The following is a 27,500-nucleotide window of genomic DNA, read 5'->3' on the forward strand; positions in this document are numbered from 1 at the left end:
ATAGATTACTAAAGTATTTGGCATGTGTTATAGGTTCCAATACTTACATTAGTTATGCGGTTTTCATTTAATTTTACAAAAAATATTTGAAGAGGTTAGCGAAGAGGTGATGAAGGCTCCTTCTTCATAATCTTCAACCTCTGATCATCTTCGTTTTTGTCACGAAGAGCTGCGCCCTTACACAATATCATTCTATCCGGGAAGAGCTTCTTCATCGAAGATGTCAGTTTAAAAATACAGCCCTCAGTATATACATGTCTAATATTTAGGCCTGAAATAACAAACATATATTGTACTTATCTGGTTCCTTTCTGAATTAGTTCTTTCCAGAAGCAGAGGAGTTTGTTACACACTAATGCTGGGGTCACACATTCACGTATCACGACAATGTATGCTTACTTATGTGGATCATGGGTATCTTCACAGTGAAATGACCTTGAACAGTTGGTAAATAGGACACAAGCAATGCAAGCATGGGTGGACGCCTACCTGGAACTGGCCCGGCAAAGTCCTACACATCCCCAAGATTTTGCATTGCAAAGCACAGCACACTGATTTACGCCAATAGTGTAACGTTTTACGTACGTCAACTTCACGTCGGTACCACACCCACCGTTGTGGGGCTGTAGAGTACAAAAGGGCCGGCCTGTAAACAGAGCTTGCAGTTCCACTTGTCAACTCCGTCCAGCAAGAAGTATTCACCCGTGTTCTTGTAACACCACCAAACACCCTCAACAAAGAATTAATGAGAAACATTTTGGATTATGTAGAAGGTAATTAGTGAAGATGCAGCTTGCAAGGAGAAACCACATCCGGAGCTTGTGCCAGTTACTGGTGGCCTAAGTGACTTGGCCTTATCATCAAAGGCTTTCCACACCTTGGCTTTGTCCTTGTAGGCAGCCATCCCCATACCCTTGTTGTATATGAATTGGACTTCGTGCTTGAGCCACTCACCCACCAGCCTCTCATTTTCGTCCGACAGGATGACACAGAGGTCCTCGACGTCTTAGGTGTCCTCCGTCTCGATCAAGAGAGTTTCCGTGTCGCTGTCATCACTCTGTATCTCATCCAACTCCGACCCCTGTAGGTGGAAGATGACATTTCCCATGTCCTGAGTGTCTGTAGGAGTCTTCTCCGGGCCAAAAGACTGCAAGATGTGATGTTGATGGCCCCTTCCTTGGTCGTTTTGTGAGGCTCGGCATTTTGAAGGGCATTGTGGAGAGTACTTGGAGGAGACTGCTGGTCTCGGAGACAGAAACAACAGCTGCTGACCTGAAGGAGCCGACCTGACCTTTTATACCACACTATAGCGTTGCCATGTCGTACAGGGCTGTAAATGTGCGAGTCGGTTTCCCAGTAGGCTACCTCGCAATGAGGAGACCCACGCAATTCATGGTGGGAAGAAAACCGCAGTGGCAAACAATGCTGATGACCCCAGTGCCTACCCCACTGCAGTCACAGTGGGTCCCATGAGCAACGCCTGGAGCTACGTCAGGTGACATTTGGCGTGACCACCCACGACTTGTTTTGAACATTTCAAAACTTGAGTGGGCTATGGCGCTCCAGTGGGTGGAGCTCAGTGCCCAGATGACCCGTCACCATACGTCCATGATTTTGCATATGTTTTACGGAACATTTAAAGTTTACTGACGTAAGCTGTTGCCAACTACCAATGGTGTTACATATGCAATTTTAACTTATTTCTCATTTATGAATATTACTAATTATTAAATAGAATATTTCCATTATTACAAATATGACTTCATTTTATTATGAATAGATATTTATTCAAAAATAATTCATTACTTTGTCTTATCTAATGATGGATAACGATGTTACTTGAACAATAGTTAAGAATTGCATAACTAACTTATCCTACGAAATCTCAAACACCGTAAACTGGCTTACCACGTAACGTTAATATTCATTTAGAATTGCTATGTAATTGAATCTCATATTTCTTTAATATTATGGAACAAAGCAATATATTTAAATGATTTGTTTATTTATAAGGCTTAGCAAATACACATTACACATTTATAGCTACATCCCTATACTCTGTTTTTTTCCATCCGTCCATCCGCCTTTGGTGTTTCCATATGGTAACACTGCGTCTCGGGCTTTAGATAGTTACATTCAGCTTACATTCAACAATGATAATAATATCCTATTTCGAATATTAACGGTGTACTTCGCATACAGTAAATTATCAAAACACTTTTCAGTTGCAAACGTACACCCAGATATCCTTTTATTTACCTAAAACTTACACATAGCGTAACTATTTAAAGCCCGGGACGCAGTGTTACCATACAAAAACACCACAGGCAGATGGACAGATGGAAAAAAACAGAGTATAGTCACCCATTATTACTATTTGATAATCACTTATGGACATACGGTCTAATTTAGACAGTAAGTCTATTTATTTACCTAAAAATTAATTACTTATTATTTAATCATAACACTTATGACCTTACTTAACGTTAATACTAAATATTATTATTCAATCTAATATTTTGGGAATGAATTCCTAGCAATATATATATATATATATATATATATATATATATATATATATATATATATATATATATATATATATATATATTTGAAAAAACCACAGTAGATGCATGTGACTACATTATGTAAGTGAATAACACAGGACAATGATAGGCAGAAAGTCGATACCTAGTGCTTTCGAGGCACAAATGAAATACAGTTGGAAAGAGGGTTACAAGGTAAGCACCAAGATCAAGAGTACCAGAAGGTTGATTGTCAAAAGGGTAAAATATTACTGAACAAAGCAATATATTTAAATGATATGTTTACTTATAAGACTTAATAAATGCACATTTATACATCCCTAGTCACCCATTATTGATACTTATGGACATACAGTTTAATTTGGACAGTAAGTCTATTTATTTACCTAAAAGTTAATTACTTATTATTTAATCATGACGCTTATGATCTTAACGTATATCAAATCACTAGGACTCAATCTAATATTTGGAAAATTCTTAACAAATATCTATGTATATATATATATAATATATATAATATATATATATATATAGATATATATATTATATATATATATATATATAATCCACAGTAGATGCATTTCACTACATTAAATAAGTGAATACCACAGGGCAATGATAAGCGAAAGTCGATATCAAGCGCTTTCAACTTTATTCAGGTTTTGTCGAGGCACAAATGAAATACAGTTGGAAAGAAGGTTACACAAAGGTCAGGAGTACCAGAAGGTTAATTGTCAGAAGGGTAAAAATAAAAAAATAAAATAATGCAGAATAATCCGAGATCACACGGTCACAAATTAAATCTATAAGAGAAACGGAAGCTTAGCCAAACAAAGTCCAACAACACGTATAAAACTGAATATATTAATTTTGTTGGTTATTTTTATCTACACCTTTTCTAATTATGAAGGCACTCAGTTTTAACACTTCCATAATTTGACTTGATGAAACACGATTCAATGATATCTATTTCAGCTGTGTCGCTGCATGAGATTAAGGATCTTGCTTGACTCCAGTTTAAAGGATGATCTAAATCTCTCATACCTACTAATAATGCATTGAATATTTGGCCAGTTCTCACAGAAATTTGGTGTCGTTTGATTCGTTGTTAAAGTCATTTTCCAGTTTGTCCGTAATATATTTTACCAAACTTTTTACAATGAATTCTATACATGATGCATCTTCAGGAGGAATTTTGATTGATAAACTTCTAACATTAATATTTCGAAAATCAACATTTATGTTGAAACGCTTTAAAATTCTAGGAATTTCTTTAAAAAAACTTACATCATACAGTAATTTAAGAATGTTATGCTTACTAAATTGAACTTTGTGATTAGTTAAATAAAATGTTTTTCCAGCACTTTTCCATGCTACATCTACAAAACTGAGCCAGCCGAACTAATGAGTGGTCTGATAGGGTTATTGATTTTGTGCTTCTCGACTAAACCATACAGATAACCAATCAGATAAGGTAGGGAGGTGCCTTGAGGTGTAAAGTGTTTAATTAAATGGTCCAAGCCCTTTAGAATGGATTTGATTTGTTTATTAAAATGAGAGTTCCCTGTGTGTGTAGGAGCAGACCTCAGTTTTGTATAAGTTTCACTAACATTTAATGATGCATTATTTTACTTACATAGTCACTTTTATTCATTATTACCACTGCAAAGGCCAGGTTCACAAGGGCCAGGAATAAACAATGTCCTTTGCTTTTCTTTCTTGTGCAGACTCTGCAACACTTTTATTTACCAAATTATTCATGACTAGACCATCCATGAATAATCTCTTTCTCCTCTAAAACCTCTGCTGGCTTTAGCATTTGGACTGTGCCAAGAAGGCAAGTCCTAACAGACACGTTTTATATCAAAAAGGAATTCCCCTCCATGGCTGCACTCGTTCCTGGCCAAAATGAAAGTATTCAAAAGGACCCTGAAAATAGAATATATTCCAAATTTCTTAAACCAGGCCAGACTATTCTTGCCAAAGGAATAAGGCTCAAGTAACTGAATTGCAAGATCAGCTCTCCCCATTTTATCACTATAATAATGAATGTGGAAGGCCATATGAAAATCTGTTTTATTTCCAAAAATCTTTTTTGGTTTTTTTCCCACGTCAGTCATGTTTTGTGGCGAGCAATGGAACTTCCTTTATAGCAAATGCCGACTGATGCCTTCCTAGTCCTTCATCCATGACCATTCTGGGAGGCCCCCTACCAATACACACAATTCCAGTAAGCTTTGTCCTCAGATACTGAAAGGTGTGCAGCAGCAGGGTCACAGATCTTGAAATTGCGTTTGTCATAAAAGAATTCCTAATTCCAAGAACAGGCATCCAACTGTTTACCTGAAGGGCATAAAACATATTTTTGTACAAAAATAGATCTCTTGAGCTTTGAACGAGATCTAAGTAAATCCAAATGTGGCTCAATCCTTGATCCTGGGGGTCACTTGTCTACTTGTGAAGGCGATGGAAACTGAAGGAATTTCATTACTGAAAGGAAACAATCTCGGCTCATTACTTCCTTTGGCAAAATATGGTTTCCTCCAAAACACATGATGAGACCACTATGAATGAATACTGTATTTTATCAACATCCATCACCATAAGAAAATAGAAAAAAATGTGTACTTCTGCTTTTGAGACACCTCCACATTACTCCATGCGCTTTCATTTTCATTGGATTTTCCTGAAAACACACATCACCCCTTTCATTCTTCCAAGAGTATAAATCATCTCGAAGATGTGGCTTCCCAGGGGTCTTTTCCATAGAATGGCTTTTCACTCTCTGGTTTCTTGGCTACATCGAGATGTTTCTGGTGCACTCCATATCAAATCGGGCAGCCTGGAAATATCCTAAATAAAAAGATTATGTAAAACCTCTCAGAATATCTTAACTAGCATGCTTTCAAGCATAATTGAGATCAATTAAATGTCGAATCTTAAAGATGAATGTTTCTTGAATTCAAGCTTTGGTACTCGTTTGTATGAAATTAAGTATATGTAAATTTAAATTTTCTCAAACTAGAGGAAATTAAAGTTTTTGTTTTAATTCTCAAAACTGCAACAGAAAACGGTGCTACAGGAAACTGTACAAAAGAAAATAATGATGCCCCAAATTGTGCTTTGACAGAGTGCCAACCTAAAACTGCCCAACACTTGTTACAGAGATGTGAAAAAGCTTTCCCCTGGGTGTATAGTTGGATAAAATGCAATAAGTGAAAGAAACATTTTAGTCAGATTTGTACAATGGCAGCTAACAGTGAAAGTGTTGTGTGATTTTTATAGAATTGACACATTGTGTAAAAAGTTTGTATTGATGTCAAAATCACTGAAATGTTTTTCTGTACCGTAAAATTGTTACAAAGCCTATTTTGAATAGAATACATGAAAATAGGGGATAACTAAAGTTTTTTATTATTTGTCTATGATTGCTTCTCAATCATCACAAGCAAACACAAAAAGAAGTCTGTTCCTTAGGTGGAGAGCAGGAAGTGTTAGCAGGTGGTGTTACTTATCATATGCAAACAGGGAAACTATTGAGTCTTGGCATTTTACTGTTTGGTTTTTTAATACCTTGATACCATACCTAACTTAAAAATATGAAGCATTCATACAAAACGTATCTTTCCAGGCATATCTACCTCTGTGTAAGGGTTATCAACCTCAGGGATTACCTGCCTTCAAGTACCATCTTCAGACTAACCACAGTGAGAGAAACTGTAGTGAAGTAAGTGATTGGATTAGATTATGAACTAGTTTAATGTGACAATACAGGCATTCCTTACTTCTGCAGTTCATTAATAAATCATTATGTATTTTAGTTTTGAAGCTCCAACACTCTCATTTTCAGATATCAGGTATAAAACAACTGTGAAAAACATAAATGACTAGGGCTATAAGAAGGCACCATGTGTGGCTTTCTAAGAAATAATGTGGATTTTTTATCAGGAAACATATTGGTGTGTTTTGTTAAATTAAATCATTACCATCTTGTTGATTTCCTTATCACCCAGCTGATAAAAATACAGTTCATATGAAAATATTTTTTCTTTTGATTTGGCTTATCATGAAATTCATGGTGCTGTAATGTTCAACTCACACAGTGGGATACCCAAGGTACACTGATTTGACCCGGTTTTGGTTTGACTTGTGGAGGGGAAAGTAGTCACAGGAGGAAGGCCCAGCAGAGAACCCAGACCAAGTGATAGGTGATGCATGTGACGTTAGCAAGAGGCAGCAAGGTTGCTCTATGACTGGCTGCCAAACTTGGTAGTGAAACAAAGATTCAACAAAAAAACTCAGAAGTTAAAAGGCTACCTCCTCATAAAGGACAAAGAAAATGTATATATGTAGAGTGATCAGTGCTCATACACCACGGCAGATATTTTACAAATCTATGTACATCATGGATATTTATTACCATTCCACACTTTTACCTAGTCTGATACTGTTCAAGGTGCTTATATGGTTTTTGTTGCCTTCACAATGGAATGTGCAGCATTTGCACACCCTTACTAAGCTGAGGTATATCTGATGCTTGGTACAGTACTAAGTTGAAGGAAGTGGTGGCAAAAATGCTCAAACAAGAATGACGTAGATACAATAATGGTAACATGGAAAGGCATAGTATTAAAGGAAACGCCATTCCACAAAATTAGTTAATGATTAAGTTTTCAGGATATATATATATATATATATATATATATATATATATATATTAATATATATATAGATATATCTATATATATATATATATATATATATATATATATATATATATTACCCGCACTTAGAGGTAGATGTCCGGTAGATGGCCGACGTTATAAACTAGAAAATCGTGGAGACGTGAGCACGGGTGCACAAATTGACCCAGCGGTTGGACCTAGTGACGATTATTGCCTTATCGTTACGTAACGAAAGAATCCGAGCAGGAAACATAGGAACGTTCGCGCTAGTGTGTTTGTACTTCAGGGCATATGTAAAAGAACCTCCTAGAAGGAGTTAGCGCATTCGTATGAACGAACGTCCAGACCCGCTATTGGAAATATAATGAGATAATTGGTGAGAAACGATTAATTGCATACCCGACTCTTCAACCACTTTCGGTGAGAGAGCTGTTGGGAGGTCCACAGGAAAGCCTATGGAAAGGTAGGTGCCCCAAGAAGCCGAAGTGCAAAAAGAAAAAAGAAAAAAAAAATACTGAATTTATAATCAGTGTAATTTTATTCCCATTATTTTATGCTTCTCCATTTTTATTTTTTATTTCTAAATGTTATGATTTCTTTTTCCTCAGGTAGATTCAATGTCGCCAAAATGGGAATTGTGACTTATTTACTGGCATGTTTGGTGGAAAATGATGATATCTATGTGAACTATTGTGACAATGTGTGAACTGGTGTGACAATCATGAAATGACTTTTCTTTGCTGGAAGTGATTACGCTTAATAGATGGGTTTTTCAATTCATTCATTTGCTATCATGTTAGATTTTGGGGAAATAAAGGTTTTATTTTTGTATCTTTGAGTTTGGTGTAACTTAATGGTCTTGAGAATAATATCAGAGATTCCGATTCCAGTTTTCTAAGGCCAAACTAGGCCTTGTTACATTGGTGGCAGCGATAAGGCCCATTTGGCTTATGGTTTACGTTTCTGGAGAGATTGGTGGGGTGCACAGGAATTTGGAAATCATGTAGGTGTTAGAAGAAAGGATTATTAGTTAGTCAGGTGGTACTTTGTTGCTGAGAAGGCGTGGGCTGGACTGGGCCAGAAGATTCGGCTACTGATAAGCTTTCGAAGACAGTGGCAATTTATGGGTGTGTTGGTTAGGTCTTCTTAATACGACGTGTGTAATAAATACGGCGTGTTTACAGCAATCTTAAAGGGTGTTAGGTATTCATGGTGATAAATTGTGCAGTAAATAGATGGCCTCAGCGTGTTTAAGAGTATCTCTTGTTGTTCCTCCAATGAAGATGTAAGTCCAGTATCATTTCGTTTTCATATTTATTATGGTAACACTTTTCTCACTTGTGTATTATATATTTTTTGCTGGACTAAACGTATAGTTTAGATGTCTGCTTTCAATTGCCATGCTTTTTTTTTTTTTTTTTTTTTTGCAGGGAGCAGAATGTATTAAGTTTTTTCATTATTGTGAGGTTTTCATTAGAACTGTATTTATAGGGGGGATTAATCTGCTTGAAGGGAATAGACGGTGCCGACGTGTTTCATTATTTTTTATATGAGTGTGTGTTGGTGCATACATCAAATGGGGAGAACAAGAGGCGTGGGGTCAGTGCAGGCTAACAGCTCGAGGCATTGGGGAGTACCCAAGGTTTGGGCGAGATCAGCAGAAATCCTTGGGTAGCAATGAGAAAAGAGAGAGAGTCTTTTTCATGACCTATATTTCGATCAGCTGGTGAGGTAACCTTGACCGTGAGAGTAGAAAGGATTTTTTTTTCATAGAGTGCGGGAAATATTCACTTTGGGAATATTTATGTTTCGGGGTTTCATATAACATTTTTTGATGATTTACGAAGGAATTTTGGGGAATATTGTTGGTATGCAAATGATATTTATTGAAATCCAGTCGAATCCTAAATACTGAGGATTTCTCTAAGTTAGACAAAGTGATGAAAGGAAACAAAAATGATCAGACTTGGCTTCATAAAGTCACTACAATTACATCGCCCTTTTCAGGGTTTGGTGGCTGTTGTTCTTTCTCAGCCAATGCAGATTTTTATTGAAGGAGTTAATAACTTTTTAAATGCCAAGGGAATAAAAATGATGTATAGGTATTCAGAGAGGCAAAAGCCTTGTTGAATTCAATAAAGGGGACAGCCCATCGCTGCTGTAGTTTTCAGTATACAAAATGTAGCGGGAGAATGGATACGGAAAGTGAAAGATTCCACATGGGTAAATGGTAATAATATCTCCCTGGATAACTTGCACAGATTGTTTTATTTTTCCTGGCTTCCACACGACGTCCTGGATGTCATTGTAGATAGCTTTGATGAGAATATTGAACCTATATCGGAGGAGGATTGATCTATTCTGGGGTTGAGAAACATATCCAAATGCCCCACAGCAGACAGCAAATTTTTTTAATGGGACTGGTCCAAGGAACTTAACACAAAGGGATTTAAGTTTCCCTTCCCCCCAATTGTGTGCCAAAGTAGAAAATAATAGATCTATGGATCCAGGGTAACATTTGTGTTGTTTCAATTGTAATAGGCAGGGGCACACCAAGAAACAATGTTGAGTAAAATACTGTGGAGCATGCAAAAGTGCAGATAACTTTTGGTGACCTTGTCTGTCTCAGAAACGGAGGGATGCAAGACTCACATCCCAGAACTCTGGAAGTTCAGGTAGAAAAGCTCCCCAAGCAGGTTACTCAAAGGGACCTAGATCGGCGGTATTTTTGGAAACCTGATCAACAAAAAGGGTACAGATGACTTGTACGTGCCATTGCGGTCACGTTGGGGATGTCCCAGAGCCCAGGCCGATAACACAGACAACAGTGGGTGATGTAGAGATCCCAATGTTCATAGGTATGGGAGCTTCAGTTAATTTAATGGACTATTGTTTATATCAGTCCATGTTCTCCCAATACCATCTTAAACCCTCAACACAGTTGGTGTGTGATGTGCAAGCCCATAGATTGAATACCTTAAGTTTTATAAGGGTGGTGTTTGCACTGGGGGACCTGATTTTAATAGAACCATTTTTGGTGATAAAAGGGATCTGTGTTGGGCAACAGACTTTTGTTGGGCCACCCTGCATGTAGGAGAAACAGAATATTGGTCTATACAAGTGTAAGTGGCTTAAGGGTTGGATACTGGATGTTCTTATTCCATATGTGGGTATACATGTAACCGAGGTAAATAAGAATATGAAGAGTGATACTGAGCTTAACAGAGGCGATATTATGGTGATATTGGTGATAATTTTGGTGATAATAATGGTGGTATTGTTAATCAAGCATGGGGGTTATGGTTGATGGTATGGGAGATACTTTTATAAATATGGGTAATATTTATGTGGATGTTTTATAAATATGGGTGATATTCATGCGGATGTGGAACATGGGGTGAATAATCAGTCACAGGAGGGTGCTTTGTATAATGGCCGTGGAGATAATATATTTAAAGGCATTTTATTAGAGGATGTTATTTCAAATCCAGGCACAATGACTATGGTGAAAGTTAGGTTGATGGAAGTGATAATGCCAAAACAGGTGCATATAATCAAGGGTAATGAAATATTAAAAGGAGTTATCAGCTTAGTGTCAGTAAACAGGGTATCAAATGCAGGTGTCACATGGGTGGAATTATTGAATTATAATGATACAGCAAGGAAATATCAGAAGAATACTTATGTGGTAGGCCTCCGAGATTGGAGTGTGGTCAGTGGTACTGTGACTGTTGTAGAGGGGAAAAGTGAGTTTTCAGAGGTGGAAATGCAAATGAGGGAAAGTCTTTAGGGATTATTTAGCTAATGCATACTACAAAGAGCATATAGATGTTTTAAGCGAGATTCTGGCTGAATTTGGGGATATAGTGGTTTTAAAAGGGGATAAGTTAGGGCTGACTAAGGTGTTGGAACACAAGGTAAACTCATGAGAAGGTACCAAACCCATCTTTGTTCCCATGTACTGTATGCCCTACAAAATCAAGGAACAGGTAGAGAAAGAGGTTAGTAAATAGGAGGAGGAGGGAATTATTAGGCCCAGTGAGTCCCCGTACAACTTCACCTTGTTAGCAGTGCCTAAGAAAGGTTGTTCCGTCTGAGTATGTGTAGATTTCCATAAATTGAATGAAAAGACAATTTTATACCATTATCCAGTTGCCTGCATACCAGACTGTTTCGTGGAAATTGGAGAGCGTAGGATATATTCCTCAGTAGACCTTATGCAGGGAATTTTCCAGGTTCCTCTTAGTGAAGATAGTCAGGAATTTACCGCATTCTCATTGCCCAAGGGGCATTTCGAGTTTATGAGGATGCCTTTGGGTTTATCAGGTAGTCATATGGCCTTTAAAAGTTAGTGAACACAGTTTTGCAAACATGTCTTTGTCTACACGGATGATATATTGATTGCAACAGACTCATTCACGCACCACATGGAAATGCTTAGTTAATTTCTTAGGAGACTTAGCTTAGCCTGCTCAAAAATTAAGTAGGCTGGGTGTGACTTCTTACAGAAGAATATTACATATCCAAAGAGGGCATTAGAGTAAATGGTGATAAAGTCAAAGCAATTACAGATTTTCCTGTCCCTATGACAGAGAAAGAAGTCAGGTCAAGTTTTTTTTACACAGTTTGTAAAGGGTTTTTCTATCTTTGCAACTCCTTTAACAGATGTGTTGTGGGAAGATATTCAATTTCCTTGGGAAGAGCTGCATTAATGAACCCCCCAGTCCTGAAATTTCTGGGTTTCAGTGTACCTTTCACATTAGACACAGATGCCAGTCAGGATGGAATATGGTGCCTGCCATATGCAGAAATCTGAAGGTAAATTCCATCCAATAGGTTATTATAGCAGGAAAGTTTAGGCAAAGGGTAGAAATGAATGGTTAATGGCTACCGTAGATAAGAAAGCTTTCGTTATAGTATCAAGCTTGGTTCATTTTAAGATGTTGTCAATGGGGAATAGGATAGAAGTTCTTACAGGCCACAAGCCATTGTTAGCTCTTTTTAATAAGCCAAAATTGTCGCCTAAAAGAGCTTGATGGTTTCTAACAATTAGATATTTTGAGGCAAACCTCAAATACAAAGAGGGCAGACATAATGTGGTAGCAGATGCCCTAAGTAGATGTTTCTATGATGAGGAAGGATTTCAAGTTGGAGTGGTTACTAGTGGTTCTATACGGTGGGATATTAGTTTGATAGAGCAGAGGCAAGATGAGGATGAGCTTTTAGTGAACGCGAAAGTTTTCCTTAGGAATGGTTATAAGTTGCCTTTTCCAGGTTTGGAATTAGAGAGTAGTATGTTGGTTAGGAAAGTTGAGTATAAACTAAGGACGAGTGAAAGTAAAGGGGATACAACACAGATTGTGATTCTGAAAGTTGCAATTCCTGTAGTTTTAGATATTGTACATTGTAAGTTTGGTAGTCTACATTTGGGTGTGGAAAAGACGTATAGATACGTAATAAATATATTTGGAAGAATATGTGGGCAGACATGGAAAATTTTGTGAAAAAGTGTACGGTGTGCAATTCCGGTAAACCTGCAAGGGTGACTTCTCGCAAATTAGGGGGTATATCCAATAACTAGTAGACCTTTTCAGAGAGTACTACACTTGAATATTTTGGGAAATTTCTGAGAATCTGGGTATGGCCACAGGTATTTGTTGGTGGTAATAGATGAACTAATGAGGGTAGTGAAAATTTTCCCACTAAAGAATAAAATGGCAGAAGTGCCTGTGGCAATCTTCAATGGATTTATAGGTCACTATGGGGTACTTAAGATTTTATTATCAGACAGTGGTAGAGAATTTATGAATAAGACTGTAGAGTATCTAGCAGAAATTATGGGAATACAGAAAGTAACAATCTTTCAGTACAGACTAGAAGCTAATGTGCTATGTGAACAAGCAAACAGAAAGGTGCTCGAGGCACGAAGGACTACTATACAGGGGCAGCGATATGAACTGGGATAGATATATAGATGCAGCTTGGCATAGCATTGATGCTATGGTCAGTGATTCTATTAGAATGCCTCCATTCGAAGCATTATTTGGTTGCCAAGCACAAGGCACATTTGATTTGTTGCCTATACCTTCCCACGGAGAGGATCTGATTAGGTCATTGTTTTCCACGGTGAAAGAGAGACATGCTCAGCCTTAATCTCGAGTCGAAGACGTGAGAAATGGTGGAAAAAAGCAATGAGAAATCATTAGATGTGAAAGTTGCTGTTGGGGATAATGTGTATTTGAAAATCAATGTGAGAAATGAATTAAATTATAAGTTAGGTTCAAAAGTTGAGGGTCCTTTTAGGGTTATTGAAGAAAAGAAAGGGAATAGGTTTTTAATGCTAGATGAGGAGACAGGTTTGTCCAGATTAACACATATATACAAAATTAAGAATATGGGAAAATTTTAAGAAATTTGCACGCTGATATGCATTTTGTTTTATATGTTTCACATATGGATGGTGAAATGTGGAAGACAGAGATCTGTAGTTTTATATTTCCTTCTATCTTGTTTTTCCTTTGGTCATTCTTATTCAATATTACTATCCTTTTATTACTATCTCTTTTATTATGCGCAATCGCAGTGCTTCTACATAAACAGCAGGGCAATTGTTGTAATGATGGGATAATTTGGGTGAAACTGTGCGGGAAAGTAGCATGGAGTTTGGAGGTATTTTTGGAGTTTCTCTTGGAGGCAGCAATGGTTGATATCTTTGATAATGTGTGCTATGGTGTTATTAGCGGTATGAGTCGTAGATGTTGTGATAGTGTTTATTTTTTTAGTGGTAATGATTTATGATTTTAGGAACCAACGGGGTAGTGATCGATAGTACTGGTTCATTGTCATTTTATGAATTTTGGCGATTTGCTGTTTTATAAGGTTATATTCACAGGTGTTACTTTGATGATTTATGGATGGTAATTAAGTGGTTTTCTGAGATTATATCCCGTAGAGAGTGTTTTCTTTGGTGGTATATCTTTTGGCAGTATTAGAGTGGCTTAGTGAATTCAGCTTTGGTCTAGGTGTTTTATTTTGGTGATTACATAATGGAGGTGGGTTTTCGTGTGCTGGTGCTTTAGAGGTTTGTGGTATTAAGAGGACTTTTGAGGTTAATGATGACTTTGATGGTTTATGAGGTTAGTTCGACAGGGGAATGGGGCTGCTTGTTAATTTTGGACATAGTATGTCGTATGGTACTGACGACTGTGAGAAGTGCCCTAAATAAATCTATTGTTGATGCTTTCCTTTTGAGCTTGTGCACTCATAGGGGTTTCCATCTTTATAGCATTTTAGATGCTGATGTTCCGCTATGAGGAATAAGGAGGTCATGCATGCACGGGTTGCAACAGACCTGGATGTGACATTAATTTTTTGTATGATAAACACTGCCTTTGGTAGTATTGTGAAAGAGTCTGAATTTTTATTAGAGGAAATCTTAACCGGGATTAAGTGGTGTTAGTGGTTTTTTTTACATAAGTGTTCTTTTTTCAAACATCATATTTACTGGAAATCAGTTATATAGATATTATGGGGTTTTGAAAGTATACGTGTCAGACAAGGAGTTAATTGTTGAGGTGCAAGTTAGTGACAAAAGTCTTTTTCTATTACCTTTAAGAGCTCAGTGGATAGAGACCATTTTGATTTTGGGTGAGGGATCTGTCATATCCCCTTTACTTTCACTCATCCTTAATTTATATTTAATTTTCCTAACCAACAGATTACCCTCTAATTCCAAAAACATGAAAAGGGCAACTTATAACCTTTCCTGACTAATTAACGTCTAAGGAACGCTTTTGTATCCACCAAAATTTCATTCTCATCTTGCCTCTGCTCTATGAGACTCATATCCCATTGTATAAAATGACCAGTAACCACCCCAACTTGAAATCCTTCCGTCTCATAAAAATTCTTACTAAGAGCATCTGCTACCACATTATGTCTGACCTCTATGTATTTGAGCCCTGCATCGAAATCTCTAATTGTTAGGCTTGTGGTCTATAAAATCTTCTACTTTATTCCCCATTAACAACAACTTGAAATGAACCAAGTTGGATACCACAGCAAAGGCTTCCTTATCTACTGTAGCCATTAACCTTTCATTGGTACTCTTTGTCTTGAATTTCCTGCTATAATAACCTATTGGATGGAATTTCCCCACGAATTTCTGCATAAGGCAGGCACCAATACCCTCCTGATTGGCATCAATCACCAGTGCGAAACATTCGCTGAAATCTGGAAATTCCAGAATTGGGGGATTCATTAATGCATCCTTAACTTTCTGAAAAGCTACCAGTTGCGGCTCCCCCCAAGAAAATTGAATATCTTCCCACAGCACATCTGAAGAACTCCGCCATTCTCAAGAATAACCTAACTTGTTTCTTCGTTTTAGGGACTGGAAAATATGCAATCGCTTCGACTTTTTCATCATTTACTCTGACTCTCGCTTTAGGTATGGCATGATCTAGATATGTGATCTGCTTCTTTAAGAGGTCACACTTGGCTAACTTGATTTTCAAGCCCACTAACCTTAGTCTCCTCAGGACTTCCTTAAGCACTTCCATGTGATGCTCGATCAAATCTGTTGCAATCAATATGTCATCCATATACACAAAGACATTCTTGCCTAATACTTAATGCAAAACTGTGTTCACCAACTGTGTAAAAGTCATAGGACTACCTGATAAACCAAAAGGCATCCACAATGAGAACAATGTAAATTCCTGACTATCATCACTAAGAGGAACCTACAAAAATCCCTGCACAAGGTCTATTGAAGAATATATTCTTCATCCCCCAATTTCCACAAAAAGGTCTGGTATGCACGCAACCGGTAATGGTCAGGAATTGTTTTCTCATTTAATTTCCAGAAATTTATACATACTCGGACTGAACCCTCCATTGTAGGCACTGCCAGCAAGGGAAAGTTGTACGGGAACACACTGGGTTAAATAATTCCTTTCTTCTCCCATTTACTAACCTCTTTCTCTACCTGTTCCCTGATTTTGTATGGTATGTGGTATACAGGAACAAATATGGGCTTAGCCCCATCTTCTAGATTCACCTTATGTTTTAACATTTTAACCAGCCCTAACTATGCAAGCTGCTTCTTTAATAAGTCACACTTGGCTAACTTAAGTTTCAAGCCCACTAACCTTAGTCTCCTTAGGACATTCAATTACCCAGAGTGAACTGCACTCTTATAAAACCTAAGGGTATTTAACCTATGGGCTTACACAACACACACTTTCTCTGTTGAGGGTTCCAAAGGGTATTGGGAAAACATTGACTGATATAGGGCATAGTCCATTAAACTTACTGACACTCCTGTATCAATAAATATTGGGATCTTCACATCCCCCACTGTTCCTTGTACTATCGGCCTGGGCTCTTGGGCGTCCCCCACGAGACCACAATGGTATGTACAAATCATCTGTACCCTTTTTGTTGATCAGCTTTCCAAAAACTTCACAGATCTCTTGGCCCCTTTGGGTGACCTGCTTTGGAAGCTCTCTTATTAGAACTCCCAGATTTCTGAGGTATGGGTCTGCAGCCCTCTGTTTCTGAGATGGACAAGACCGCCAAAAGTTATTTGCACTTTTGCATAACCCACAGTATTTGACTCTAAATAGTTTCTTTTTGTACCCTTGCTTATTACAATTGAAACAATGCAACTATTGCCCTGGATCCACTCTTTTGCACACAGTTGGGGAGGAGGGAAACTTAAATCACTTTGTTAAATTCCTTGGACCGGACCCCTTAAAAGATGTGCTATCCACCATGGGACATTTGGACATTATTTTTGAACCTGAGAATAAATCAGTTCCTTATCTCAATTTTTTCATCAAAGCGTCTGAAACGTCGTGTGGATGCCAGGAAAATTGCATCAGTCTGCGCAAGTTATCAAGGGAGATATTATTACAATTTACCCATGTGGAATTTTTCAACTTCTGTATCCATTCTCTCACTGTATCAAAAAGCTGAGAGCTATTCTCAACCATGGTCTTCTGACCTTTTCTAATCTTGTAGAAACCTCTCAGGTTTCTCACCATATCCCCGTGTTCCTTTGTTCCATAGGTTGTTCTCAGAAATGCTCGTTGTTTGGTCCATGACTGGCATTTTGTATACTGAAAAGGAACGCCACTGCATTTAAGCCAAACACCTATATAAGTCTGAGATTTTACTCAAGTTTGAAAGGAAAAATATAATTACAAATGTGATATTCATTACATAAATAAGCCTTTAAAATAATGTAGTAACATAGTTACAAAAACAGTTTACAAGTAAACAAGGCAATCCTTCTTTCAGCCTCACTCGCTGTCTGTAAATAAATATTCAGAAAGATTAGTATTGGAGAGTTATGGTTCTTTTTGTAGACAAATATACCCACAGGAATAATAACCCAAATAAAATTACCTTACAATTGAGCAACTGAAGTTTACATTAGTATCAGGAAGGAAATAAAAGGGCTGATACACCAAAACCAAACCCATTCCTGAAATGAGCAGTAAACCTAATATAAATTTGCTCAGTCACAATATGGGAAACTATCCTTCACTCGACACAACATTAATGTAGACAATTATCTTACCCAGCTATTAACAACGTAAATTTGAAAGGCTAGAGTTACTAGTCCGAGAGCTATGTCACCTGAAAGGACAAGAAAATACAAATATATAAACATTATTAACCATAAAAACTATTACGAATCTTCTTAAGCTTACAAATGACAGACAGGAAAATTTGAATACACAACAAAGGCACTGAGAGTTTGCAATGATAACCTTAAGAATAAGCCCTATATATTCTTGGTATGCAACATTGTTGAACCTTGAACAAAGCCATTGCAGATGGATTTTGGCAAATGATCACAAGAGGGTGATGGAGACCAGGGATCCCAATACAAGTCTTTAGCCAAACATAGGCATTCCGGACGAGTATAAATGGTATGGATCTTCCCAGGTGATTGAGATCTCTGCTGTGCCTGACTGCTGCGCTGCTTCACTCCTTGTCACTGGTTTCGCTCAAGTAAGAGTATATGGAAGGAGGAGGAGTTAGCAAACTATCCATCTTGAAAGATTGGACAGCTTGAAAGACAGTTTGATAGTACCAAGAGTAGGGCAATTAAAACCATAGTCTTAATAATTGATATTTTATACAGCATCAATTTTAGTTCCCTTGGCATAAAAAAAAATATTAACGCCTTCAATAAAAATACTGCAGTCTGAGAAAAAAGGCCATCAACAATATCCCGAAAAGGGCGAACCCCCACTGCAACATTACTGACTTTATGCAACAAAGTCTGATCCTTATTTTCTCTCCATTTTGTCTCTCTTAGAGAAACTCTTAGTATTCAGGATTCGACCCGACCTCATTAACATTAGAATACCAACAATATTTCCCAAGTTTCCCTCACAAATCACCAACAACAACAACAACAAAATATACCAATCCCCAACACAAATATTTTCAAAGTTAATGTTTCCCACACTCTACGGGAAGAAAAACACCCTTTCTACTCCCACAGCCAAGGTTATCAGGTGATCAAGTATATAATTTTACCAGACCACTGAGCTAATTAACAGCTCTTCTAGGGTTGGCTCGAAGGATTAGATATTTTTACGTGGCTAGGAACCAATTGGTCACCTAGCAACGGGACCTACAGCTTATTGTGGGATCCGAACCACACTATATCGAGAAATGATTTTCTATTACCAGAAATAGATTCCCATGGTTACGCGTTGGCCAAGCCGGGAATCGAACTTCTGACAACCAGGATTGGCTGTCGAGCGCGAAAACCACTCGTTCAGAGAGGAACTATCATCAGGTGATCAAAATCCGGCCATTGGTGCGGTGCAAGATGGGAGAGAGAGAGAGAGAGAGAGAGAGAGAGAGATAGAGAGAGAGAATGACTGAGGGACTTATCCATTTCGCTCCCTTCTCGCTACCAACTGAGAGTTTTTGATTACTTCCAATACCTTGGGTGCCAAGATCACTAGCCTAAGCATTAGCCGACAGCGACCCACCTCCTTGCATGCACCAACACACACACTTAAAAAAAACATGAAACACTCTGAGCTGTATATTCCCTTTAATGGATTAATCCCCTATAAATCCAGTTCCAACTGAACACCACATAATAAAAAAAAATACATTCTGCTCCCAGGGAAAAAAAACTATGCATGCCAATTTAAAAGCAATCCTCTAAACTGTCCCTTTCGTTATGCAAAGAAAATGAAATGCACAAGTGAAAAAATTGTCAGCACAGTAAAAAAAACAAAAAGAAATACTGAACACTTACTCCTTCATAAAGGAATGGCATGATAACATTAAACATGCTGAGGGTGTCTATGCACTGGATTAGCGCATATACCTAATCACACATGCAGCCACCGATTTCTATGAACTCGCGACGACCATCTTGTATGCGCAATCAATCACCTAACTTCTAAAACCCCAGGAAATTACGGTAACCACACTGTATTTAAAACACACATCATATTAACACACTCTTTGCTTACTCCAACCCAAAATACATCTCAGCGATCGTGTGCCAATGACTAACTATATTTCCTTTTCCTAACCTAACCTAACATAGGAGAACAACGAAGAGCTTCAAGGTGTCCAGGCTGACATCTAAGATTGAGGGGTTTGGTGTATTACCTAAGGCACCTTTCATGTCTCCCACACAGTTAAAGCTTGACACAGTATCACATCCAGTGAAGGCATGAAGTGAAGGTAATCCTCGACACTTGTCAGGCCCCAATGCCTTGACCATCTCATGAGCTGCTAAGAACCTAAAGATTTTACTGGAACTGGAAGCAACCCACAGCTAATCTATGTCAAGGCATTCTGCTGCTGCAACAGCAAGGACTACGACATCTGTGTCAACTTTGCGAATCGACTCCTTCATGTGCCCCTGCTTCACAGCATCTTCTATGTGAACCAGCATCCAGGTATCAGCTTCCTGTGTACATGGAGCAAGATCAGCAATGCTTCTGGCATGCATACAGACCAAGCCGTTGTGTAGAGTTTCCTGGTATGGAACTAGATGAATTGACTCGTCTCCGGATGTTTCTACTTTTCTTTGTCTGAGTGTCAGGTATTCATTCCAGATGACATCCACTCTGATTGCATTCTGTAGCTGAGATATGATGTACAACAAGAAAACCTGTTGCATAGGCAGAGAAGGTCTTTGTACCAACAGGCGCCAGCATGTTGTTACAGCTGCTCCACCAAGGATAATGACTTCAATGTGAGGACTGGCAACATTCTCCTGTGGAGAGATCATATCTTTTAAGCATCCCACAAGGTCAGGCTTTTTGCCCAGTCTTATTTTGCCCATCTGTGATAGGTCAGAGGGACAGGCCTGGTTCTCATGAGCAAAGAAGTCATTGCGATCTCCATCACATATCTGGGATGCAATGAATAACCAGGAGAATAAGGAACAGTCCTTCTTGAGTGATGACATCAGAAGCTGGGTTCTTGAGTTTTCTCTGACAGGAGAACAACTGAAGAGAGGAAGGTTATTTCTCCTGATTGGGTTGGTTATGGGCTTCGCCTGGTTCACAAGCCACTCATTGACATATGTGTGGTACTACTCCTGCCCCAGGTTCTTGATCTGGCACACAGCATTGATGATTAGTGGGTCTGTCAGGTCCCTAGTACAAGATCATTGCTGTCATCACAGAAGGGGTTACCTATTTCTCTCATGAGAGAGGGACTTCAGATCTCAAGCAAATGCCAGTTGCGTATGTATAAAAGGGACTGGATACATCAATAGTTAAATTAGGTCGACAATAGGTGACACAAAGGGTTTCGAATGCAAAAACAGTACAATCGCAAGTGTTATGAAAAAAAAAACTTAAAACATTGAAACGAGCCAAGGCAATCTTATGAAAGTACGTATAATATTAGCAAGCTGCATTGGTGAGATTGCAGGCATGCAAATGACCTTGTTAGTCGGAATCATATGATTGTGACATCAGAAAGATGCTATTGCATGCGTAAGTTAGTTTGTACACCAAGCAGGGTGTAGACTAGCATGCATGCGTTCATAGGTCCATTAGCATGTGGCAATATAACCCGTGGGTGGTGGTTAACCCTCTTACGCCGATTGGACGTACTATTAAACGTCGAGTCAAAATGTCTCCCGTATGCCGATTGGACGTATTATACGTCAACTCAAAAAGGTTTTTTTTTTCAAATTCGCGGAAAAATACTTATAGGCCTACCAGCCGAAGACTTTTGAATCATGCGCCTTGGGGGATGCTGGGAGTTCACGGATCAAGGCGTTGTTTTGTTTACAATCGTTACGCAGGCGTGCAAGCGCGAATTTCTTTCTTATCACACTAAAAAGTATCAGTGACACATCTCAGAAATTATTTTGTCACTTTGACATAAATTTTACACCATTTTAAATTATTCGTTACATGAAGTATTATATATGAAAATGTGCGCAATTTCATGTACAATACAACAACAAAATACTCATGATTGTAGCTTTTATCAGTTTTGAAATATTTTCATATAAATAACGTTAAGTGCCAAAATTTCAACCTTTGGTCAACTTTGACTCTACCGAAATGGTCAAAAAACGAAATTGTAAGCTAAAACTCTTATAGTCTAGTAATATTCAATCATTTGCCTTCATTTTGCAACAAATTGGACGTCTCTAGCACAATATTTTGATTTATGGTGAATTTATGAAAAAAACTTTTTCCTTACGTCCGCGCGGTAACTCTTCCAATAAATTTTTTTTGTGCGATTGTCCTAATGTTTGCACTATTTTAAATTTGCCGTTACATTAAGTTTTATATATGGAAATGTGCGCAATTTCATGCACAATACAACTAAAAACAACCCATGGTTGTAGCTTTTATCAGTTTTGAAATATTTTCATATAAATAACGATAAGTGCCAAAATTTCAACCTTCTGTCAAATTTGACTCCACCGAAATGGTCGAAAAACGCAATTGTAAGCTAAAACTCTTATATTCTAGTAATATTCAATCATTTACCTTCATTTTGCAACGAATTGGAATTTGAATTTATAAAAAAAAAAAAATTTCCTTATGTCCGCGCGGTAACTCTTCCGAAAAAAATCAGAAATTTTTTCTTGCGATTGTCAAAATGTTTGCACCATTTAAAAGTAGCCGTTACATTAAGTTTTATATATGAAAATGTGCGCAATTTCATGTAGAATACAACTAAAAATGATTGAAGGTTGTAGCTTTTTTTTTTTCGAAATATTTGTATATAAATCACGATTAATAGAAAAAACTACGTTCGGTCAACTTTGACTCTACCAAAATAGTCGAAAAACGCAATTGTAAGCTAAATCTCTTACAATCTAGTAATATACAGTCATTTATCTTCATTTTGAAACAAATTTGAAGTGTCTAGCACAATATTTAGATTTATGGTGAATTTAAAAAAAAAAAACTTTCGTTCCTTCCGCGCGCCGATTCGCGGCCAGAAATCTCCGAAATGCGTACGTCGCATTCTCCTAATATTTGCTCCTTTTCATATTAGGCATTTTATAGAGTTTCATATATGAAAATGTGTGCAAATTCATGAAGAATACAAGCAAAAATATTTGAAGGTTGTAGCTTTCTCACTTTTGCAATATTTGCATATAAAAATATATATATATAAGAATTTCGACATTTGGTCAACTTTAACTCGTCCGAAATGGTTGAAAACTGCAATTCTAAGCTAAAACTCTTACAGTATCGTAATATTCAATTACTTGTCTTCATTTTGAAACAAATTGAAAGTCTCTAGAACAATATTTAGATTTATGGTGAATTTTTGAGAAAAAAATTTTTTACGTCCGTGCATTACGAATTCATGCATCATTTTGTGATAATATATTTTCTGTGCTGCTTTGATCGTTTTACAATGTGTTATATATCAAAATGATTGCAATTTAGTGTACAATACAATGATAAAAAAGTAACTCGTTAGCTTTAACCGTTTTTCGCACAGCTCGATTTGAATACAATTATGTATGAATTTTTTTTTTGTCGCTACCATATATCGCATTATTTATATATGATAATGATTTTTTTTTCATACATACTAAACTTCAGGCAATGACAAAAAAAGGAGCCAAAAATGAACTCTTAATCTTGAAAACCAAGCACGCTGTGATTTTTTGAAAAAATTATTTTTTCCGCTTCCACGCTCACTCCAAACCGCCTCGGCATACGGGAGACGTTTTGGTTTTTAGGGCTTCGGCGTAAGAGGGTTAATGGGCAATTATATTCGTAGCGATATCAGTGTGAAACATGGCCAGAGGAGGCACTTAGAGATCCATCAGATACGGTAAAGTGATGGGATAAAGATGCTGAAAACCTTTTTGTGAAGGTTTAAGAGAAAATAGACTCTACTTTTATATCTCAAGAGTTTGAATTAGAACCTAGATTTAATGGCTGATTTTAGCAACGCAGAGGGCATGTGGCTGGGAGCATCGAAGGTAGGTCACACTACCAGATATAGTTAGTGATTTCTCTTCTTTTGATTAAACAGGGTCCATTTTAAACTGTAACAGATGCTTTGTCTGCTCATGGTGCTTGGAATCAGTCCTCTTTGTTCTCATTTTTGTTGTGGCTTGGAACTCTGCAATCACTGTTGCCATCTCAGGACTTAACATCATCCAGCGCCACAATGCTGCAGGATTCCCATTCAGGCCGACTGCTCTACTGTTGCCTTCACTGATGAGTTACTCTGCTCGTGTCTGATTGATGGCCAAACCAGAGAATGCACATGTTGTCCTCTTCACTGTGAAGTTCCCAGCCATGAGCTCTGCAAAAGCAACTGGATACTTGTCTTTTAGTGCCACCATGTCAAGCAAGTGAACAGGAATCCATTTTGCGTAATTTGTGTGTCCCAGGGTAAAGAACCAAGATACACTCTTGGTTAAGGCATTGATGTAGAGCTTGAAGTTGGTTTCATGTAGCAATCTCACACAGATCATGATTTCCAATTCCAGTTGCTGGATAATTGACCAGAACTTGAACTGGGGACTTGTATCAACTCAGCCAGTACACCAGTCTCCTACTGACATTGGAATCTGTTCCTCATCCAACCCATCATAATATTAGGTGTAACTTTCCTGACAAAGGAGATACAGAACACTAGCTACGATCTGGTGAGCCCATCGAGTGTGTCATATGGGCAGCTTTGATGAAGGCAAGTCTTGCCTGGACCAAGGCTTCCGTCCATCAAGTGCAATCCAGAAAGTCACCCAGAATGTTGAATGATGCCTTTTTGATGTGGAATCCTCAAAACAGGATAACAAAGCAATCTTCTCCATGTGTTTGGAGGCCAACTCCTTTGGATCTGTTTAGCCAGTGTGTGCAGTGGTTGATCCACGGTGATAACCAGGATCTGAACAGGATTCAGGATATCTACTGCCCTCTTGGTGACATCCATTTAGTGCTGAGTCATGGCCACGGAGTTGGCCTGATCGTAGAAAAGGGGCAGCAATGAGGTAATGGACACGCTGTTTGGATACGCGGTGTTGATTGCTCACTGGTGGGGTATGCAGCCCATGACTAGGCCTCATATCCAATGAGTGATGTATCTGAAGTCACCATCTTCTCCATCTGATCCAGCCACCTGTTGAATGAGACAAATGAAACAAGTCAGTAAACATTGTCCAAACATCAGATAAAACCAGTCCACAATATGAAGTTATATCATGCATATTTACCTGTATTCATCATCACTGTTTTAGGTTTTCGGTGGCATTCACTTCTGTTGGGACCCACCACTTTTGGTATAGGTGGGGTTTCCTCAGGAGCATGGGATGCACACTGGTGCATGATTCTGGCAGGTGGGCAACCACTGCCGCAGGTGTTGCAGTGTTGTCTGTGTCCACAGTTCTTTGAACTCCATGGACATTACTATTCGGATTTTGGAATAAAGAGATTCCTGTACCACGGAATGAGTCATGTGCTCTTGTTGAGCTGGGGATGTGGTCTATATTGTCGACTGTGCCTGTGGTGAACAAGCCACCCTTCAGTTTGGATGGCAAACTGCTCTCTCCAAAAGGAAGTAGCAACAGATGCTGTTCCCTGACTCACAACGAAATGCTCGCCACCCTGTTATAGGAGATGGACAGACCAATGCGGTACAGCTCATCATGGTCCCACTTGTGTGTCTTCATGTGGTTCAACACACACAGGTACTCAGTCACAGGTGTCTCCTTGTTGTGACTGTACTTGGTAGATTGTGGTGCTCTTGTGATGGCGTGCACAGCTGTTGTACTTCAGGAGCTGGGAGATTGTAAGTGTAAGAGTTGGTATAGAGGAGTGGTTTGACTGTTTTTGGATATTGGGACCATTCAAGATCACAGCAACCAGTGCAATGAGTGAATTAGGCTCCGACTCCTGGCTGAGAGTGTCAAATGAGCTGCTGAAGGCATTTGTCTTCTTCAGCATGTCTCTTTGGATTATGTTGGCAGCTCTAAGCAGTTGAATGCCATCACTGTTGGAATTTTGGTCACACGCCCTGTGCAGGGCTGTGCCAACGTCTTGGTTGAATGTTTCAGCCTTCCTTGTACTCTTCTAAGTCAGGAAAATACCTTAGAATTTGATTTTTTTTAGTTTGGTTGAATGAACACACCCAGTAAGGACTGTTCCAAGCTTCACCAGTCTGGTGTTGTGCAGGGTTGCCAGGTCTATGAACTTGAACGCTGGTGCCACAGCAGTCCATGTGGGCTTCCTCAATGTAGGACACCAGTTTAGCTAGGGCCATGCTGTGATTTATATCATCTTGGTCTGGATCCTCATTCATCTTCATGCCTCAGGGAGGCTAGACACTTGATATGGCACTTGGTCTCTTTTGCTATAAGATCTCCTCCACATAGTTTACCCATCAGTGGTTTGTCCTCTAACTTCAGGGCAAATTTCCAGACATGGACATCAAGCTCAAAGGTGGAAACCTCGTGCAGGGTCTGTTACTTGTTAGCTGAAGGTTGTGGTCAATCTACACTATGACAGGTGCACTTCCTTGGGACATCTGAATGTACTCACAGGAGGGTTCCCTCCTTTCAGCTCAAAACAGTTGGGTTTTGTTGCACTTCTCTTTGGTACTTGAATGTTGCTTGAATGCCTTCCCCATCATCCAGTTTGCAGATATCTATAGTCTTTAGCAGATCTTGCTGAAGGCGAGAAGATTGTCTGCAAGAGTCTGATACTCAGTCCTTCTGACATTGCGCACTCTGGTCCCAAACTGCAGACATGGGAGATGTGTACCAGATGAGCCATTGTCAGTCAGTCAGAGTACAGTTACGATACAGCCACCAGACTCAACCACCACTGTGACCTGAAAGCAGAATAAAGATATGCACAATGTCGCAGCCCTAACACATATGTCAGTGGCGACAATTTTTTAAATGGTCGCCCGTTCTACCATGGGGCAGATATGAGATGCCCCTATATCCAGAAATATTCCTAAGGGTATATCCTAACTGTGTGCAAAATGCCATGGTTTTGTCAACAAACCCACAATTCTGTCAATGTCACATATCTGCTGTACTAAAAAAGAACAAGGTTCAAAGGCATTTTCCATGTAGATCAACATATGTTAACACACCTAGGGAGTAGCCTTCATGATAGATGTTGTTGACATCCAAAACCAGCTGTGAAAAATGCAATCAAATGTAAAAATTAGGGTCAGTAAGCAATTCAGTTAGTTGTTTCCTGGCCCCATGAATAGACATATACATCAGGAACACTCCAAATTGACACTCAGATGCTCCCAGGAAAGATGCCCAACAAGCTCCTTGGTATTTAGCTTAAACTAATAACTTCTCTGGCTTCCTGTCTCCAATAAGCATCTAACAGTGCAAAAAGGTATTTACACCATGAAATCTTGTTGATAACACAGAAAGTAGAGAGGTTGATAACTTATTATTGTGTACTATACCATTTATACAGAGGTTTGTAAGGCACTCCACCACATTTGTTAGGTCACAAAGGTGAAATATGATAACTTTTCTCACAAGTAGTACATGAAAAACTGACTTTATTGTCATTACCAGTAAATATACTTGTATCATGTTTGCTACGGGCGCCCAATGCCCTCTATTGGTAATCTGTTACTTTCTCAGATTTGGTGCAATGAGCATACTGTCATCAAGTTCACTACATAATTTGCAATATTTAGTATTACCATTATTTATACTACTATGTATAGGGTTAATTGCCTTTGAAGGAAGTTTCACTTTGGCTTAGGTATTCAGATTTTCAAGAAATGAATG

The 27,500-nt window shown here is 38.4% G+C and overlaps 1 protein-coding gene across 6 annotated transcripts in view; it reads left to right on the plus strand.

Moving 5' to 3' along the window:
• LOC135216728 (uncharacterized) overlaps positions 1–27,500 on the plus strand; it is a 481,792-nt gene that overhangs the window by 380,124 nt on the left and 74,168 nt on the right. For all 6 annotated transcript variants that reach the window (XM_064252201.1, XM_064252232.1, XM_064252208.1 and 3 more), the window contains exon 16: positions 6,178–6,273. In XM_064252201.1, the coding sequence (XP_064108271.1) occupies positions 6,178–6,273 (96 nt within the window). The remainder of the gene's footprint in view (positions 1–6,177; positions 6,274–27,500) is intronic.

Source organism: Macrobrachium nipponense, chromosome 19 (assembly GCF_015104395.2).
Source record: "Macrobrachium nipponense isolate FS-2020 chromosome 19, ASM1510439v2, whole genome shotgun sequence".
Lineage (NCBI taxonomy): Eukaryota > Metazoa > Arthropoda > Malacostraca > Decapoda > Palaemonidae > Macrobrachium > Macrobrachium nipponense.